Consider the following 19,634-nt stretch of genomic DNA (forward strand, 5'->3'; position numbering starts at 1 on the left):
TAAAATAATAAATCAACAGCTCTATGCTAAATCTTTACGAAGATAAGATTTTGTGAATATTAGCAAAATAGTATTTATTTAACCTTTACTGTCTTTACTTTTTATCTCTTATGTGCGCTTTTCAAATTTCCCCACTTGTCTCATCTCATCCTATCTGTTACATATTTCCACTTGAATAGAATATGCTAGAATATGCCTTTACTGTCATTGTATAAGTAATAAAATGAAACTGCAGGGGGCTCATCAAGGTGATGTACCATACAATGGCATAGAACAAATAAATACAAATATTAGAGTGCATAGTTTAAGCAATAGAATTAAAACGATAGAATAAAATGTTATTGCACCGTCATTTATTTCATATTGTCCTGTGGTTATCAGTGGCTGTATGTTTTCTAGTGAGCTCCACTTAAGAGCATATTTGCTGTGGCTGTGGTTAAAAGGCATATTCTCCTAAATCCCCACCATAGCCCTCGTAGGGCCCCCTCACACAGAGGGGTATGTGTGTCCTCTACACCCCGGTTTGAGAATGATTTTCTGTGCATAAGTCAAGGGAATCCCAACGCGTTTTCTTAATTAAAGGCTCTCCGAATAGATGTACTCAAGACTCCCACATGATCGATCCTGTCCAAGGGAACTCGGTCTGGGTTTTTGCTACTTGGTACACTATTATGTAACTGGTTGTGTGATCAGTGTGGGCACAGTGACACCTCTAATGACAGATCTTCGTTGATACTCCAAATCTGCCTCATACAGTCAGGGAAACACTACGGAATCAAAGTTCTTACTCCAAATTAAGGCTGGAGATTCTTTCAAAGCGTGACATGGATTCTTAAAAGGCAGATGAGAATTTGTATTTATTAACATCTTAAAACAGTGACAAGACTAAGAGTTAAAAACAAAATATCAAAGACAATTCCTCTGAAAGGGTTATTATACTGCAACTGCGTAGGTGTTTATTAAAGGGCACACCAACGCTATAAACATTTGTCAACAGGACTATTATAAGGGTGATTTTAGGTTATTTATATTGTAGCAACACAACGTAGGAGATCTAAGTGAAATATGAAACTGAATAGACGGATAAATCAATACACTATTTTTAGTGTTAGTGTTTTGCTGCAGCAAATACTTTCAGATCAGCCACAATAACTGCAGCAAATAGTTAGTAGATTTATTATTATAGTGGATAATTGTATTGACAAGCAATTATCAGATTCTTCATTTCAGTAATGAGGTTTCTAGAATATTTCATGGCGTGTTTCCAAGATGTTTGCTAAGACCCAGAGGCGGCTGTAACTTATGCAGACCTAGCACAGCATTTAGTAACCATAAACCACTGATCCTGCTTTGACCCCACTCTGAAGTGGCTTCTAATGGATGTTGGGACATTTCATGTTGCTCAACACAAATCAGAATCACTAATCCTTGAAGGGAAGAGTAACTGAAGAATATGTACAATATTCTTATTATGCTGGCTTCATACTCCCTAGAGGTATCGCAGGAGGTAAGTTTTAAAATTCAGCAATCTTGTGGGGGACATTATTTGTTGTGTTGTGTTGGTTACTTATAAATAAACTGATATATATATATATATAAATGTGTGTAAATAGTCCAATTATAAACATTGCACTAATCATTTTTTATGAAGACTGATATGTGCCCCTAGCAATATATTACTCAGCAGTCACAAATAATGTTTGTACAGTCAAGAGTGACACACTTGCAAGACGTGAATTGCTAATGAGACATGAGTGTGTTATTCAAAACATTTTCGTACAGAAGCGTTATTCACACAATTACAAATGACTGAGCAGCGATTCCAGAAAGGTCCCCGCGGTTCGAGCTAGTGCCATTAACCGTCAAACCCTGGCTCTTAAAACAAGCCTACCCTCGGATTACACTTCAAAATAAAAGTCTCTTACGCAATTGAATATGTCTAGAGTGCTAAAATAAGCGATACATTTGTTTGTCAAACTGCCTTTACTGATTAGTCGATAATTATAGTTAATTTATTTATAGAAATGTGTAATTTTCTTTGCTGAAATTGTAAAAAAAAAAAAAAAAAAAAAATGTGTGCTCTGACCTCGAGTGGGGGCCTTCCGGATTCTTTAAGCGCATGCGCACTCTCAGTAGTAGAAGAGTGACGTATGACCTGGCGCCCGGTTAGCTAGCTAATGAGCTAGTTAGCTAGTTGTTGTCGTTGCTAACAGCGCACATCGTCACTTAACATCGGCTAACTATATACTAATTGAAATTTACTTATCCACTGACTGTCGGAATCGGTCATGGACGACGATAGCCACCCCAAAACCCTGTGAGTACCTTTATTTTTAGATGTAGCGTCACGCATCGTTAGCGTCGGTAACCGGTGGCTAACTTAGCTTTCCGTTGTTTTGACAAAATTGACGAATGCCACCGGACAACGTAAACATTTAATTCCACATGGGGATAATTGACTTTATGATATGTAAACATAACATTAACTTTACACGTTTTGGGTATGTAGTTAAGTATTAACGACGACGGCTGCCTGTGGTTAGCCTTCGCTAACATTAGGCCAAAAAAAGCGTCACATTAGTGTTTGCAATTAACCTTCGTGTCCTTATGTTTTATTTTAGACCGTGTGTTGTTATCTAGATTAAACAACTCTTAACTGGTCCTGTTCCAACATCCCCTTTTTTTTTTAGGTACGTGGGAAATCTCTCCAGGGATGTCACAGAAATCCTGATTCTGCAGCTCTTCACCCAGATAGGACCTTGCAAAAGTTGTAAAATGATCACAGAGGTAAGCAGTTAGACTGGTTATATTTGTGGAATATGTAAACACAATGAAAACAGCTTTGTGTTACAATCCACAACAATTATGAAATGGTGGATGGGACCTTTGGTAAACTTATATTTGATTTTATCTCTTGCAGCATACAAGCAATGACCCGTACTGCTTTGTGGAGTTTTTTGAACACAGAGATGCGGCTGCGGCTCTTGCAGCCATGAACGGGAGGAAGATATTAGGAAAGGTAAGCCAATAGGTCTCCTCTAAAAGTAAAAGCAAGATTAGACAGTTTATTTGTGGTCTGATTTCCCATGTGATCTTCGAGCTTTGTGAAGAAATTACTCTTTCCTTGTTCCCTCTTCATAGTTTCGCTTTCTATTTTCAGGAGGTCAAAGTAAACTGGGCCACAACTCCAAGTAGCCAGAAGAAAGACACATCCAGTAAGTGTTCATCTATTGAACTTAAGTCATGAGACACCTTGCATAAAAATCCATTCAATCCGATCTCAGGTGGGGAGCTCTGAGTTCAGGTGTGAACCCAAGATGTATTAAGGATGCACTAACAAACATTAGGAGGTTTACCAGAAAATAATGTGTATATATATATATTTTTTTTTAATTTGTTCTTTCTTCTTCTTGTTTCTTTTGATCTAGATCACTTCCATGTTTTTGTGGGTGATTTGAACCCTGAGATTTCCACTGAGGATGTCAAGGCGGCATTTGCACCGTTTGGGAAAATCTCGTAAGTTTTGACTTTAAGGGGGATTTCTCTTCAAGACTTGTGCTATTGTCTGAATGCTTAAGTACCAGTATAAAGATTTATCTAAAGTCAGATAATATTAAAGTATGTCATAATACTCTCCAGTGACCATGTTTACATGCATGGGTATTATCTGTAAGCGTGAAGCATCCTCACAGTGTGACTGAACGTGGAGGAACGTGTTTATAAATGTTGAATCCAAAACATGCATCACGCACTGGTGCACTACTAATCAAGCATGTGTGAACGTGAACTTTAAACACTGCAAATCTGTGCGCTATTCCCACCTTTTTCAGACAATCAGATAGGCAGGGTTTCCATTTGAAAGTGTCCTTGGAAAAGCTCAACACTAAGTTATCTCATGTTAGCTGGAATATTTTTATATTATTTTCCTATTATTATCTTAATTAATATCTTCTATGCTGCAAGTTACATTATGTGCATAATGCCCCACATCCATGCATGTAAACATAGTTGATGATAGACCAAGATAATCTTACGTTGCTAAAAAAGTAGTAATCGGCATTTGTACCTTATTTGTGTTATTTTGCCTTTTAAAGTACAGATTGGCTCCGCGCCAACATTATTCCAGTGAACTTGTGTATTGCGACTCTGTTTTAATGACTAAGGTGTCAGCTTTTAGCCTTTTCTTGCCTTTGTATGCATATTTAGGGTGTGGTAAGTAAAAGTGTACAGTATGCCAGCAAAAATGTAAGCTGTGTGTATAAACCTGAACAGCTTTTAGTTGTGGGTCTCAGTGAAGTAATAGCACTTTGGTTATTTTACAGAAATGCTCATAGGATTGGACAGGAGCTTGAAGGCTAACAGCAAGGAACTGTGCACTCTGGAGACTCAGATGTAGTTTTTTTTCTCTATTTATTCCATCCTTTCCATATGTCTTTATTTGTAGATACCATGTATTAACATGATCTAGCTTAGATTAACCAACTCCAATACACAATGTGTTCCTCTAAATCTGTGTTTAAACTGTCTCATTTTTGATTTGCATAGTGTTGTTTGTAGTGCAATGATCCTCTTCCAAAATTTTCTGAAAATGTCAATTTCTCAAAATTTGCAGCTCCCCAAACTCCATACTCCATATTGGTACCAGGAAAAATAAAGAAATCTGTTAACAGGCCATGTATGCCGTTTAATTCCTTTTTCTCTTTTGATATTTTCTATATATTTCTATCTGTAGACAGAGCACCAGCAGCTGATTTTAAGAATGCATGGTAATCCGTTCCTTTTGTGAATTAAAATCTTTAGCCTACTGTTGTGAGGACTGAGCAAAGAGTGATGCTCTAGTGGTAAAGCTCCATTTATACAAAAAAACAACAACAACAACAACAACTGTACTGTAGGCTGCATGTTTTTGTACTTTTTTTTTTCCTTGTTTTTTCAAGTATTGCTTTTCAAGTTTATATTACGAGTCAGTGCTCTGCACAGAGTCATGATAGCTAATATACCCTACTGTAGGACAGAGTAGAGGATTCACAGTTCAGTGTGTTTTGCGTGGTTCCTTTTAGTTTAAAGATTTCAAGTGTAAAACACACTAAAGTCTTTTTCACGTTTCCCTCCAGGGATGCGCGTGTTGTGAAGGACATGACGACAGGAAAATCAAAGGGGTATGGATTTGTGTCCTTCTACAACAAACTGGTAAGGCTCCAGTGCAAGAACACAGACTGAAGGTTATTTCTATTTTCTGTTTATTATCCTACTTTAATGCAGTTACTGTAATTAAAATAGAAATATTTGCGGTTTAAGTTATCGGTACAGCTAAAAATAATTATACATTGGATAGTTTCTCCTGTGCCATGGGGCCAATCTTACACTTTAAAACCAGTAATGCATATTTTAAGAAATGATCATGGCCACAAATAGAGTTATCAGATCTATAACATTTTGATAACTGCTTGATTTGGGTTTTTAGGATGCGGAGAATGCCATCATTAACATGGCGGGACAGTGGCTTGGAGGACGCCAAATCAGGACTAACTGGGCAACACGTAAACCTCCGGCCCCCAAGAGCGTTCAGGACAGTGAGTATTTCATACAGAGTCTTAAACACATCGGCGCTATACATACGATATTAATTGTCAGCGCAAAATTTATCAATGAATATCTCTTTACTAATGTACTGTTTGTTGTTTCTTCCTCAGACGGTTCAAAGCAGCTGAGGTTTGATGACGTCGTGACTCAGTCCAGTCCACAGAACTGCACCGTGTACTGTGGAGGGATCCAGTCAGGACTATCAGGCAAGTGTCACATTCTCCACATGTCGTTGTTACGCCCTGTCGTCACACTGTAATGGTTGTCTTACTCACATAGCTTAAAAACTAACTCCATTAATCTCTGCTTGGTCCCTCCAGAACATGTAATGCGGCAGACCTTCTCACCATTTGGTCAGATAATGGAAGTCAGGGTTTTCCCTGAGAAAGGATATTCCTTCATCAGGTAGTTCCTCCACGTCCATTCCAGTGTTCAGCCTCTAGATGTCAACACGAGCATGTTACATGACTCAATTACAAGCTGGTTAATGCCTCATTCGGTGTCGCCGACTTAGTGTTTTATTTTCGTCCTCACCTAAGTTCTTTGATGAAGCTGAACTGTCTCAGTTTTCTGAATTCTGATTTCTAATCCGCTGTTTTCCTTTTAAGGTTTTCCTCCCACGACAGCGCGGCCCACGCCATCGTTTCAGTTAATGGGACGGTCATCGAAGGACACATAGTGAAGTGCTACTGGGGCAAAGAATCTCCTGACATGGCCAAAAATCCACAGCAGGTAGAGAAAACACAGGAAAAACATTTAAGATTTAATACTTTTTATTTTGTGTGTAATAGTGTCAACGATATTAGGATATGGGTGGAAGTCAGGGGTTGGTCTCTTAACATCTAAGCCACACAAGTCTTTCTTTTCTGATAAAATTATGATAAAGAAAGTGACTGAAATGTACTTTTATTTTCTAATCTGACTCATTTTTCTATTTGTATGATTTGCTCTTGGTGGACTTTACAGGTGTTATGTAACAGGACATTTATTGACTTTTTGTCCCCCCCCTGTGTTTCTCTGTCATTCAGGTTGAGTATAGTCAGTGGGGGGGCCAGTGGAACCAGGTCTATGGGAATCCACAGCAGCAGCAACAGCAGCAGCAGCAGCAACAATACGGGCAGTACGTGACCAATGGGTGGCAAGTTCCCTCCTATAGCATGTACGGCCAGACGTGGAACCAGCAAGGATTTGGAGTAGAGTGAGTTTTACTGTGCTCTTAAGAATATTGTTAGAACTGAAAAGTCCTATTAATTTTACCTGGGACGGGATAAACAAACTCCAATTTATGATCCGTAGTTGTGGCTCTGCAACAGCTTTAATTACTTTGCAAATTATAATGGATAATAAAAAAAACACACTCTAAAAACACCTCGAGTCCTGATAGACGCTAACATTTTACAACACGGCTGATCTCTGCCACAGTAAACACCCTCATCTGTGACGTCTCTGCAGGCAGTCCCAGTCACCAGCCTGGATGGGAGGCTTTGGATCTCCATCAGCCCAGGCTGCAGCCCCACCCGGCACAGTCATGTCCAACCTGGCCAACTTCAGCATGGCTGGCTACCAAACGCAGTGAGAGATGACCCCCTAACGACTTAAGTGTAATACCCAAGCGGACGCAGACACCTCTTTTCATCCGGACGGGTGCTGTGGTTAAAAGAAGGGCACGGGCCGTATTCACAAAGCCTTTGTAGCCGTTTGTTTTGCTCCTAAACAACCAGTTTAACAAGCAAATGAAAGTCAGTTACACTTAGAAGATTATTTGATGGTAATTCCTTATCCAGTTTCAACAAAAAATTGGTCTTGGGCATTTAAACTAAAGCCAAACCAAACGTCTATGTCCCAAGTTTTTCTTTTATAATTTTTTTTTTTTTAAAGGATATAGCCACCTTTTGAATGTTTGGCTCTGTGAAACTTTACCTGGTGTGTGACAAGAGGATATCTCCACAGAGAGGGTCGACCAGTGAGCCAAACCATCAAAAAGTCCGAGTAGTAAAAATCCAAAAATGTGCACATAACAGCCGATTTATCTAGTGGATCTTAAAGCACACAAACTAGCTAAAAGCCATCTTGTTACTCCGGCAGCTCGCTGGAATACGACGAGGATTAACATCCCTAGAAACCTCACACAGACATAAACATTGAACTCTCAAGTCTATAGCAATATCTGCTTTCAGTTTAATATTTTAATGTGCATTTGCTTGTCATACCTGGGCATTATCTGTCATTTTCTACCGAAGACAAACTTCCACTCAAGTCTCTAGCAGTGATTTAGCCGGTTAATGTGGGGTCAGCTTTCCCACACTTAACTGCACTGAGCCACAAGAGTCAACTCAGATGGTCTCTAAGACATTCAGTCGTATTCTCATAAACTCAAGGATGAAATGCTTTGTGAATAGAGGCCCTGGAGCGGTAGTTTACTTTTCCATGACATGTGAAGAAACTGTGTGTGAGTGTGTGTGTGTGTGTGTGTAAACTACCGTGGCTTTAAAGGAGGTTTTCTCTTTGACAAACTTTGTGTACAAAGAACATTTCACCCACACAGCAGCTCGGAAAGCGCAAAAAAAAAAAAAGCAAAAAACAAACAAAAAAAAATGTTATTAGAGATTTCATGTTTTGTATTGGAGTGATAAGCATGTTATTTGCAGACTTTGATGGACTTTAGTTTACACCTTATTGTAGCCTAGAGTGACTAATTTATAATCATGTGTCTCAAAGGAAAGGCTATAGCACACGCTCACTGTATAAAGAAAATAATGTTTTAAAAAAAAATAAAATTACTTAACCTCTTCCTCCTCCTCCCCCCCCTCAAAAACTTTGTAAAGGTAACAAAACTCTTGATTCTGGGGCTGGTTTCCTAGAGGAGTATTGAATCTTAAGTATTTTCTTCCTCCTTCCTAACCTCAGTTCATTTCTAGCCATTTCTTTCCAGTGTGGCTTTTAGAGCCTTTTTGTGTATAAAACGAAAACAAAAACAAAAAAAATCCCACAAAAATTAATTAATTTTGTACAAAAACCAGCCCCTAATTGTAATGCGTCACATTTACATAACTTTACTTTTACTTCCCCCGACTTGTGTAACGGCAGAACTATCACATATGTTTTAGGCTTTACAACTAATTGGGGAGGGTGGTGATCTTACGTTAAATTTTAAAAATAACTTTTTGGATATGAATGAATATTTTGCGATTATTTCCATTAATCGCAGGTAAATTATTTTAAAGAGTCACTGACAAATTGATGACGGGGAGATTTCTCTGACATCCTGCCATTCGGGTTTTATTATTTGTGTATGTGCCATTCTGTACAGTGTATTAGACAGACTCCCGCCTTCCTGTTGAGCTCGCCAACAAACTGGATGATGTTTTTTGTTTGTTTGTTCGTTTTGAGCTTTGGACGGAGGGACGGGAGGGGTGGCGGCGGCGGTGGGGAGGGGGCCGGTTAATCATGAAGTAAAACAGGTTTTGAGAATGTAAATATAAAAACCTCCATCACCAACCTTCATGAAACCTAATGTACATACTGTAGGTAGAATGTTACGAAATTAAATGCCATCATTAAATTACAGCAATATAATTTATGACCGAGCCTTAATTGATTTGTTGGTAAATTTCAAACTTTGTGTTTTATTTAAAGAAGCTCCATTATAAATCTAAATTCTTATTTTTTTTCCCCACTGGATTTTTCCCTTTTCTTTCTTTTTCTTTTTTTTTTAAGTTTGTGTGCCATTTTCAGGGTGTAGCAGGAAGCAGGTGACGCATCGGCTTGAACTGCACGCTTTCTGACGTGTAATATATGTGTTGCTTCAAACATTGAATGTAACGGCAATTTCGCTTTTCATGACTATACAAATAAGTTGAACAACGAAAGTGATGTTTAATAATAAAGGATGAAATCACTTGTTTGTTTTTTTTTTTTTGTTTTTTTCCGTGTAACGGGGGTTAAAAAAAAAAAAGAAAAAAACTCAGTGAGACGCTTCAAATAAAGAAACATTTGAACCTCGTCGTTAAGTGCGTTTATTGGACACTTGTGCAGACGGCAAAGCTCACGTACACCGCGTTAAACAGACATTTAAATAACCGAGGTACTGACGTGTATACTCTCTGTTAAATATACTACAGCACGTGCTTCTTACGCATTTGATCAAAAAGAAAGAAAAACAACCCGACTACTCTATAATAAAGTTACAGATCGGGTTGTTTTATGTTTAAATATGGGAGTATGAATGAAGAGCGGTCAATACTGCTTCATCAGCTCACGGTCGATGAATGATAATAACTGAACCACTTTGGTGGAAAAGCTGTAGCAGAACATTGATTAACATTAAAGTGACTAAAGCAATGCTAATATTCACTTAGATGCTAATTTTGGATTATATATAACAAACTTAACTAACCCACTGTTGACATAGTATGTCCATAATACACAATACTAATGATTTACATAAAGTCTTCTTTAAATATATATATGTATCTGAGCTTAAATAGTTTCTCATGTTAGCTCTAGTGCAGTCAACTAGGAAGCAAAAAACATTTATACAGTATTTACATATTTCCATGTAATGAATGTAACTGTGGATGTTCCCACGTCTAACGACTGTAAGTGGGTTGTTATCGGGTGATAATTGATATTTTTTCACCGGGCTGGATTGTGAACGTTGTAAAGTGTCGTCTGATTTCCAGGTAACCTGCGCTTCTGTTTCCTCGGGAGGTTGATCACATGTGGAAGTTGTCCGTGGAGTTAGGGTGAGTCGGTGGTCTCCGGGATGACAGATTGGCCGTGGTTGCCCTGTCCACGCACACCAGGACGGCGCCGTCTGAGGCTGAGCCATCGCTCTAGATAGGGGTAATTTAAATATATTAATTATAGAGTAAATAAGAAACCTGTTGGGAGTCCTAAGCACTAAATATGCTCCTTGCACATATTTGATTATACATTTAAATTCCTCTAGTGTTCGTATAGTGTCAGGACATGATGCAAACATATGTACTCACATCACGATCAGTTTGGTTCTCCTTCGCTTTCTCTTGTAATCCCAGTTTCTCCAAAATCAGCTCAATCCTGGATGTGATTCCGGCTACAGAGCTTTCAAGGCTGAGCACCTGTCTGGCCAGCCTGTTTCACGTTTCAAGAAATTCAGTTAATTTTGCGACCAAATTCATTAACTCTTGTTTGGAGAATAAGAAACGTCTCCTACCGTAGAAACTCTTCTCGATCCACGAAGGTTGGACCAGAGGGGTTCTTTGCCTCGTTGGATGTGGCCGCAGGCTTCTCCAGTAACTCTTTGTTGTAGTTCATTCCCATGTTGTTGAGTTCAGCACTCAGAGCATCCTGTCGTACGTTGAAAAGAAGGTCTGTGTCAATCCTGCAATTTTATTTATTTTTACGAACGTCCATTTGAGTCGAGTTACAGAAGAGAAAACACACAAACCCTTTTCTCCTCCAGCTCGATTTTCATCCTCTCTTGTTCGTCCTCATCCAGAATGTGGTTCCCGTCGCGGTCGAACTTCGAGAAGGCCGCAGATATTTCGTGATCGGCGTGTCCCATCCTGGGAAGATCAATAATCAGTCAGCGGTTATGCTGAAATTAACACTTTGATATTTTCTCACTTACTCTTTGAGAGTTTCTCTGAAGTCCTTGAATTCGATTTCTCCAGATCCAGAACGTAAAGCCTTCTGGACATCTGATATTTTCTCCTTTTTAAGTTTCAGCTTCATAAACGTCTTCAAGTAGCTCTGAATTACAAGACAAAAAAAAAATATGTTTCTTCTTATAAATCACCCCTGATATAGCCATGAATACATGAACTTGATTTAATTTTCCTTTACCTGTTTGATGATGTCGGTAATTTGCAGCTCATCTTTCTGGGATGAGAGCTCCTCCTTAACCTCCGAGTATGTGTCATTGATGATGGCCAGGAACATGTTCTGGGGGGAAAGATGCACAAAGAGATAAAAACAACTGCTCGGATTTTATCCTTTGAAAAGAAAGCATCTTGAATGACTCACCAGGAGAACAAAGAAAACAAAGAAGACATAAGTGACGAAGTAGATTGGCCCCAGAACTCTGTTAGCACGGTCAATGGCATCATAGTCAAAGTCTCCGAGAATGATTCTGAACTGAGTGAAGCTGCAGGATAAAAGGAAAATGATTTATTATTTCATGGCCGGCCTTAAAAAAGGAAATATTTGTTGTTGCTGTTGTTTTAAACTCTGCTTACATGCACTTTACGAATGTGCTGAAGGATTCGACCTCGGTTCCGAAGAGCAAATATCCAAGTTGAGCGTAAGCGAAGAACACGATGAAGAACATGATGGCGAATCCCAGGATATCTTTAGCGCATCGGCCCAGCGTGGAGGACAGCTGAGTCATCGTCTTATTAAAACTGATGTACTTGAACACCTACGAGCCGGAGAGAAGCATGCAGACGTTCTTTGAATCAGAAGGAAAACCGAAAATTATTTGAGGCCGAGCTGTGAGAGATGTCAGTAGTTTACCTTGATCCACGCAAAGAACAGGTTCACGGCGTTCATGTTGTTATACTGAGTTTGCCAGAATGCCAGGAACTCAAAATCAGCGTAGATGTCGGGCTGCTCCAGCAGAGAGCCAAGCAACTTGTCAACTTTGACAGTCCGGAAAATATTAAATACGATGGCAACAATAGCGAGCTGGAAAGAAGAAGAAGAAGAAGAAATGTTAGGTCTTTGAGGCCAACATGTTCGACATTTTTCTTGATTTTAATATTTTTTTCTTACCATTATTACAACAATGTCCAGTATATTCCAGATGTTTTTGAAATAGGAGAACTTGTGTATGCGCAGCTCGAGGATCTCCTCCACCACGTAGTAGAAGATGAATACGCAGAAGACCATCTCGCAGCCCAGGATGAAGAAATCCCAGTAGGTGATGTAGCGAATCAGCTTGACTGTTCTGATCTGGTAGGAAGGAATCGCTCCACCCGTCGCTGGGAACTCAACCACCAACCTGAGAGATGAAGAAACGTCGGTCAAACAGTGGACTCGGCACCAAACCAGTTGGGTTGTTTTCCCTCAGTGATGCTTCTTACCTGATGACACAGAACATGTTGATGTTGGCGTTGTACGTGGAAAAGTCGACGAAGGCCGCCCTGGTTCCTCGGTCCAGCCAGAGGTTGTCTATCAGCTCCGTCAGTATGACGGCGCTCTCCTCTTTGGTCTTACCCAGGTCTTGGTAGTACCCTGCTCCGCTGTAGGTGGTCAGTAAGCCCCAGTGAGAGGAACCCTTGATCTCTTTCTCCGTGTGGTACGTCCAGCTGCAAGAAGAAGAACAAAAGATAGGTTGGAAAACTTAAAGGTGGAGTTGTTGTTGTTGTTTATATTAGAAGCACGCGAGCTTACGCGGTGCCGTTGATGAGACCGAAGCTGAGGTCGTCCTCCTTTTTCTCGTTGTACACATCAAAACATCCCGTGATCTCGTCTTCAAAGTCTTTGTGGACCTTGCAGGAGTTGTTCTTGATCTTGATCTGCCTCATCCTGGGGACGCCCAGCAGCATGTTCTCGTAGTAGATGAAAGACTGGTTCCCGCTGTCCATGGACTGGTTGTTGTACCATTTCGTCCAGTAGAGGCCATCCAGCAGCGGGCCCTCGGCGTACTGTTCGCAACGAGAGAGCGGACTCAGTTCGATTTGCTCTGCTTTGTGGTTTCATTTGGCTTCGACAAAAATAATAGTGATTGAAATGAATGTAGGGGGGGAAAAAAAAACTCACGGTCCAGAAGTCGGCCATGGAGCCAACAGACTGAAACCTAACCCCGCTTTCACCGGCCGTGTTCACAAACAGGTCCGTCATGGCTTTGGTGTAATAGTAGGTGCTCGAGCTGGTCATACCATACGTCACTGAAAGACATCACATTGTTAGCGTCTGCTCGTCAGCTCCTATCTGGCTTTGCCCAGGCTCCGCTCTTAATGTTGCTCCATTGAGCGGCTCAAGATAAGACAACCTCAGACACGCAAGGTCTGCATTGAGGACTTGTTGTTTGGTTGTGGGTTCTTTTTTTTTTATTTTGTGTGTGTGTGTGTGTGGGTTTGTCCCTGCTGCAGTCAAATAGATCCCGATCAGAGGCCGTAATTTGTTTGCAGAGAGAGCACACTGTCCTGACGCAAACAGCCTCATCAAACAGTGTAAATCTAAGCCAGACAAAGCGACAAAGGACGGGGCCAAATGCTCTTATCGCTAAAAGGCAAGAGAACAGTACCCTTATCCCTTTCACACCACACAATGGCCCTTGGGCAGAAAGATGGGATGGGCATTCGTTGTAGTTATTATTGCAAAGTGGAAACATTTCACGATAAATCAACATTTCAAAGTGTGCTAACATCCTGTCAGATGGTCGACGCTTCAGGGTGACGGGAAATTGCAATTAGCGTTTATAAAGTGATGCATTTAGTGTTGAACAAACTCATCCCGAGCACTAATTTGAAATAACAGCGTCTCTAGAAGTAAATCTGACGCTTCCGTGACAATGCATCAGGTGTTTTATGGTGTAAATTAAATCCAGGAAACGTTTAAGTTAAGTGCAAACTTTAACTTGAAAATGAATAAATTATATTTTTTCTGGGTCACACGCAGGAGAAAGGTGCTTTTTTTAAATCCTGTTGGTACAAATGGTATCAGTGGAATACTTACGGAGGCATATATCGACTAGAAACACCACATAGACCAGTAACTCCCGTAGCGTGGTTCGGACAAACAGTTCTCTGTTGTTGGAGGTGTTTTCGGTCAACGTTGTGCCCCACAAACCTACGGAAAACACCAGTTGTAGAGTTATAACCTTTTAATGCAGAGGTTAATGTTGACCCTCAGTCTAAGAAACAAAGATGTCGAGTGATAATGTCTCCAAGCTTCTCGAGGACTTCTTCACGCTCATTAAACTAGATATTCAGAGCAGATACCACGTCAGGAACTAGCGTGTCCCTACCTTTGACAAGAGAGCAGCAGCCTCTTCGTTCCTTCGTCGGACTCTCGACGGCGGGTCGCGGTTCCTCCGGGAACGGGCCCGGGGTGTCCAGTTTATACAAGCTATCCATGGAGCCCTGGAAGAGGGGCTGGGGGTTGTACACGGTGCTGACAACCCGGGGTAAGATCGGAGGGGAGCCGCAGTAGCCCTGGTTCACCCAGGCTCCGTTGACCACGCCGTCCATCTCGCACTCCACTCGCCCGGTCAGGTGGCTCTCGGCCCGGTTGTTCAGACACTTCATGCCCGCGGGACGGCGGTGTTTCTTTCTGCGCGGACTGTTTAGATGAGGAGCGGAGAAGCGAAGGCGAGCAGCTTTCGAGCACCTGCTGGAGAGATGTTTATAAAGAGCGGATGACAAAAGCTTGGCGGAGGGAGGAGCTGCTGGTCCCCTTTTGTGGCCTTGAGACTTAGACATGAACATGTTTCCTGTTATGCAACTCGAATCCAAACACATTAGGCTGTTTATTTGAGTAAACCAACCAAAGTAAAAAATCTCATTCAAATCAAATTTGAGCAACTCAAAGGAAAAACGTCTCGTCGTAACGTGAATAATTCATCACTTTAGAGACATTTGAATCTGTTTTCTCCTCTCACTTACTTCCATGCTGAGCACATTGTTGTCACTATCGATTAACAGCTCATCCAGTAACGTGCTCATGTTGAGAAAATCAATTAATTGCATGTCGATTATATTCTCTGTCGCCAACTGTTTCGCCACTTGTGGCTGAATTAATGAGGAGCGTAATTGCGGTGCCTCCGCCTCATTACCATTGCACAGTTTTAGCTCTGACATCTATTCAGTTTCGACATGCTAACTGTCAGAAAGAGTTTATTAGCTATGCAAATATTCACTGTGGCGTATGAGTCATTAGGACCATCTGCATCAGTGCTCGGCATGTTAGCAATCTGCAGCAAGTGTTATAGGCTAATGTCAGGGATTAGTTAAGAAGTAATTCATTTTTTAGCAATGATTTGGTTTATTTTATTTATGCACATATTTAATTTTGTATATATATATATGTGTTTCTTTGTGTGTTGTTAGAAGCATTAAACCACATAAACTAGAAACCATTTCAAATCCTGCCACTCAAACAAACTGCAGGCTAATGAGATCTGTATAGTTTATTACCGGTCACGCATTGAAGCTAACACGCCGCTGTAGATGCCTGCCACTTAATGCAGAAAAGAGTTTGGGTCCAGCTATGGGCGCTCACGCCTCAGCGGCTCTGAACAGAGCCATTACACGCAGCCATTACCTCACAATGGAGTTTAATTTCTGCTCCCCTGCCGAAGCTGTGGCAGGATCTGGCACACAGGCTTCCTTAATCTGCTGCGGCTTGTGCCACCTTTCAAATTTATTCAGATCTGCAGTAATCACTTTTCAGTGGCTGGCTGGTTGCCATTTAAAACTGTAGCCGTGCGGCGCCGCAACATGGACGCTCACAGATCACGTGGCGTCACTCTTTGCTCACTTTAGACTGAACAAGGATAAAAATTATGATTTAAAACTGCAAGATGTGTGATTTGTGCCAAGGGGATTTAAGAATAGACTGGATAAATGTTTCTTTAATCCCAAAATAACATTTCCTCCCTAGTGACGTAGAAGTGTCTTATCTCAAAGCGCAGGAACTCTGCACAAAAGGGTGATTTATTACCCGGGGCACGACGTTCATGACCTGCAATCGCTCCTACTGAGAACTTGGCACATGCAAAACACACCACGCTGTGATTTATTTGTTGACTGTTGTAACCCTTATTGTAAGAAGTCAGATTATGATGAAATGAGAACAATTATTCAGTACGTTTTGTAAGAAAGTGCCAGTTTGTTCTATTGTGTTTTGCAACACTTAGTGAGACACTGGCCACCGTTCCATACAGTGTAGCACCCACAATAATTAGCTCGTGGCTTTGCACAACAGGGAGGGCAATAAAAACAAGACAAATTCCTTTTCATAGAAAATATTCTTTTTTTTATTATTATTATTGGTGAAATTAAACAAAAATAGAGGTCTATTTTTCCAGCTCTACAAACATTTTTTGCTCTGCGACTAAGACCACAGTGATTTTTCTCAGAATCCATTGAACATTGCACAGCATTTTAGGGCCACATTAAAATACACCTGATAAAAATAAAAAAAATAATTAAATTAAAACACTCCTCTAACTGTCATTGTAACAACTGACTTGGAACAAAACATTTGCTCAACATTGATGTTTTTTTTTAGAAAAAAAACTCGCACAAAAGCTTTAAAAGCTTGAAACAGAAGTCTCTCTGATAGAAGAATAAAATAAACGAAAATAATAATGCAATACAAATGTATTTACTGTCTCCTAGACTGGAGGGAGAATATTCACATTGTCACTCACATCCAACAACATGACTGGTTTTCTACCAAACGGCAGCAGCGGTTTAAACGTGGACCTGATGTCCGTCCAGCTGGTAGGAGAACGACGAGTGCAGGTACTCCTGTCCGCTGGGGGACTCGTACCTCATGAGGCAGGAGTAGTTCTCAGGCTGCACGCAGTCAAACTGCAGGTCCAGCCACTGCCTGTGGGGAGCGGCGTGCCTCCTGGGGTCCGTCAGGATCCGGTTCAGGGCCACGATGTAGCTGAGGGCCATCTGCAGGGTCTCGTACTTGGACAGCTTTTTGTCCTGGCCCCACTGGGGGACCACCTTACGCAAGCAGTCAAAGGCCGTGTTCAAACCCTGCATCCTCTTCCTCTCTCTGGCGTTGGCAGCCATCCGGCGCCTGGTGGTCGTCTCGGGGCTCTTGGAGTCCGACTCCGAGGACTCGGATCCGGAGTCGGTGCAGCTGGGTCGACGGGATTTCATGACTTGAGTGAATTTTCGGATGAGATTTCGGATACGACGCAGGATTTATAACCTTCGCGGTTTCAAGTTCAATTTTCCTCAGGGGTTCCTCGTCTCCCGAGCTGCGCGTTTCTTTGTGTCCTCGAGCGTCAAGTGCTGGTAACTCCAGATATAGTGAGACAGTCTGAGGGGTCCAAGGTGTCTGTGGTCCTCCAGACAGTGAAGAAGCAGCTTTTATAAGCCGGAGCAGATGAACAGGTGGCAGCAGGTGGAGTCCCCCCCAACCCAAACCCTCCCGTCCACCCCGGCAACTCCATCTTCAATATTACTCATGAAGAAACACACCCATGCAGACTCACAAACACCCACACACACACACACACACACACACACACACACAAAACCTTAATGAAATTCCAATTATCTGGGGCTGGGCTATCTGTCCGTGGCTTCACTCGGAGCCATGTGTCACAAACACCAAAAGTCTACCATCTGGTAGCTCAGCTCATCACAGCTGATGCTGCAAACAAACTTTTAAAGGCTAAAAACTGTGCATATTTCACAGTAATTAGTGATTAAGTTATTCATTTCCCAATAGTTCCTGCATATTAAAGCTAGAAATGAACTGTTATGAAGCTTTAAGTCAGATTGAATATTGACCTCTGAAGTTGCTTATAATAAAATCCGATTTAAAGTTAAGTCTGCAAGCAAATAACTTGAGTTTTCTATTAATAAAGAATATGTATTTCAAAAATTAAACACGAATTTGTCTTGATTATTATCATATTTAGCTGCTGTCTCTATGTGAAACGTCTGTGCATATCATGTCTCATCATTACCTCATTTATTTCTAAATTAAAGATGCAAGATTTTTTTTTTTTAGCACCTATCTAGGCTAAGAGGTCATTAGCTTTGATTAAGTTACATAAACCGTGGAGAAGTGCCCTTTCACTTCTCATGTAATTGCCCTCCACACGATCATAACCATAATCTGAGATTAGCCCGAGGCAACACAAGTGTAAGTGCGGTCTGTAACCTGAGGGATTTTAACAGCACATCAGGGGATTATGGTTTTCTGACAATATGGAGCGAGATGGTTCCAGGTTCACCACCCGACCCGTTTACTTTATTGTACAGGTGTGAGTGCGTTTCCTTCTCCTCTCAATGAGCCACAGTACGCGGGACGCTTTAATGCTCCTTCCTTACGTGCTTGGGCCCACGCATGAAATAAATAATTGATCTGTTTAGTCGTCCGAGAGAATGAAACGGGACAGAATAATTTGTCTGTCTGTCCGTCCCATCTGGAAACATTGAATTCTGTAATTCAGCAGGTTTCCTGCCTAATTAAGAAAAGTGCTGATCCCAGACAAATGTAATTTGAGTTCAGAGTTATTGTGTGTAGTCTTTTTAGAATACAGTGACTATTTTTAAGTTACACATCAGACAATTAAATCAGTTAACAACTTTAACAAAACAGTATAATTATTACTAAACTAAACTTCCACATACTAAATGTTCATCTTATAAAATATGTTTTAGATTTAACTAACATTTAAAGTTTTCACACATTAATGATTGATAAAAATTATGTAAAGGAAGTTCTGCATGAATTACTTTTGTAATATAATAATAATAATAATATACGTTTGTAATATAAAATATATATTTTAATTTTGACATGATGTTTCACTGAACTAAATTAGCCGAACTGCTTCTCTGCTTTCTGCTGCCGTCCTTTGTCACTAGTGTATTGACAGACTGGAAGCTTGGGTTTTAGAGGCAGGTTATGAATCATTAATCAGAATAATGCCCGTCCACTGGTACTGGGTCATGCACACAAGCTGATGCTGTCTGGTCATTCGGAGATGGACTGGTTAGATGTGCAGTTAGGCATATAATCCCATCTACCAGTTGGTTCATTGATTACAGATTGATGTAGTTTGCCAGCTGTCTTGTCTGAGGGCTCCGTCTCAGACTCGGCCCTGCCCTTACGTGCCTTTTTTTTTTTTTTTTTTCTCTGCAACCCCTCTTACGATTGGCTTGTCTGAGCACCGGTGACTGAGCCATGCCCTCCATCAGAAACCATATGTCACAGCTGAGGAGTGATAGAAAAATGGTAAATCCAGATCTCCTTATGGAGAAACTGAGATTAGGGCACGAAGCGGATGTTTCAGCACAAGAGAAAGTGTCAGGGAGGATTTATTCTGCACGGGGTTTGACTTAGACTTAGACTTTAATGATCTA

General features: G+C 40.8%; 3 protein-coding genes across 3 annotated transcripts; 1 reads left to right on the top strand and 2 right to left on the bottom strand.

Annotated features, from left to right (window-relative positions):
* Positions 1-2,124: 2,124 nt before the first annotated feature.
* tial1 (TIA1 cytotoxic granule-associated RNA binding protein-like 1) lies at positions 2,125-9,481 on the top strand. Its single transcript, XM_047603230.1, has 12 exons — positions 2,125-2,317; positions 2,691-2,787; positions 2,921-3,019; positions 3,161-3,215; positions 3,429-3,516; positions 5,115-5,190; positions 5,465-5,573; positions 5,694-5,789; positions 5,904-5,988; positions 6,192-6,315; positions 6,612-6,781; positions 7,036-9,481. The coding sequence occupies exons 1-12, from the start codon at positions 2,289-2,291 to the stop codon at positions 7,157-7,159; spliced, it is 1,152 nt and encodes a 383-aa protein (XP_047459186.1). The 5' UTR covers positions 2,125-2,288; the 3' UTR covers positions 7,160-9,481.
* Positions 9,273-14,886, bottom strand: pkd2l1 (polycystic kidney disease 2-like 1). Its single transcript, XM_047603229.1, has 15 exons — positions 14,540-14,886; positions 14,248-14,361; positions 13,330-13,457; positions 12,961-13,214; positions 12,651-12,875; positions 12,340-12,568; positions 12,082-12,252; positions 11,805-11,986; positions 11,593-11,713; positions 11,413-11,511; positions 11,198-11,319; positions 11,015-11,132; positions 10,781-10,914; positions 10,578-10,698; positions 9,273-10,418 (listed from the first exon to the last, which is right to left on the bottom strand). The coding sequence occupies exons 1-15, from the start codon at positions 14,817-14,819 to the stop codon at positions 10,299-10,301; spliced, it is 2,418 nt and encodes an 805-aa protein (XP_047459185.1). The 5' UTR covers positions 14,820-14,886; the 3' UTR covers positions 9,273-10,298.
* Positions 14,887-16,525: 1,639 nt separating this feature from the next.
* Positions 16,526-17,621, bottom strand: atoh7 (atonal bHLH transcription factor 7). Its single transcript, XM_047603596.1, has one exon. It carries the CDS (start codon positions 17,409-17,411, stop codon positions 16,989-16,991), a length of 423 nt encoding a protein of 140 aa, XP_047459552.1. The 5' UTR covers positions 17,412-17,621; the 3' UTR covers positions 16,526-16,988.
* Between the last annotated feature and the right edge of the window lie 2,013 nt (positions 17,622-19,634).

This window comes from Mugil cephalus, chromosome 13 (genome assembly GCF_022458985.1).
Source record: "Mugil cephalus isolate CIBA_MC_2020 chromosome 13, CIBA_Mcephalus_1.1, whole genome shotgun sequence".
In the NCBI taxonomy this organism is placed as follows: domain Eukaryota; kingdom Metazoa; phylum Chordata; class Actinopteri; order Mugiliformes; family Mugilidae; genus Mugil; species Mugil cephalus.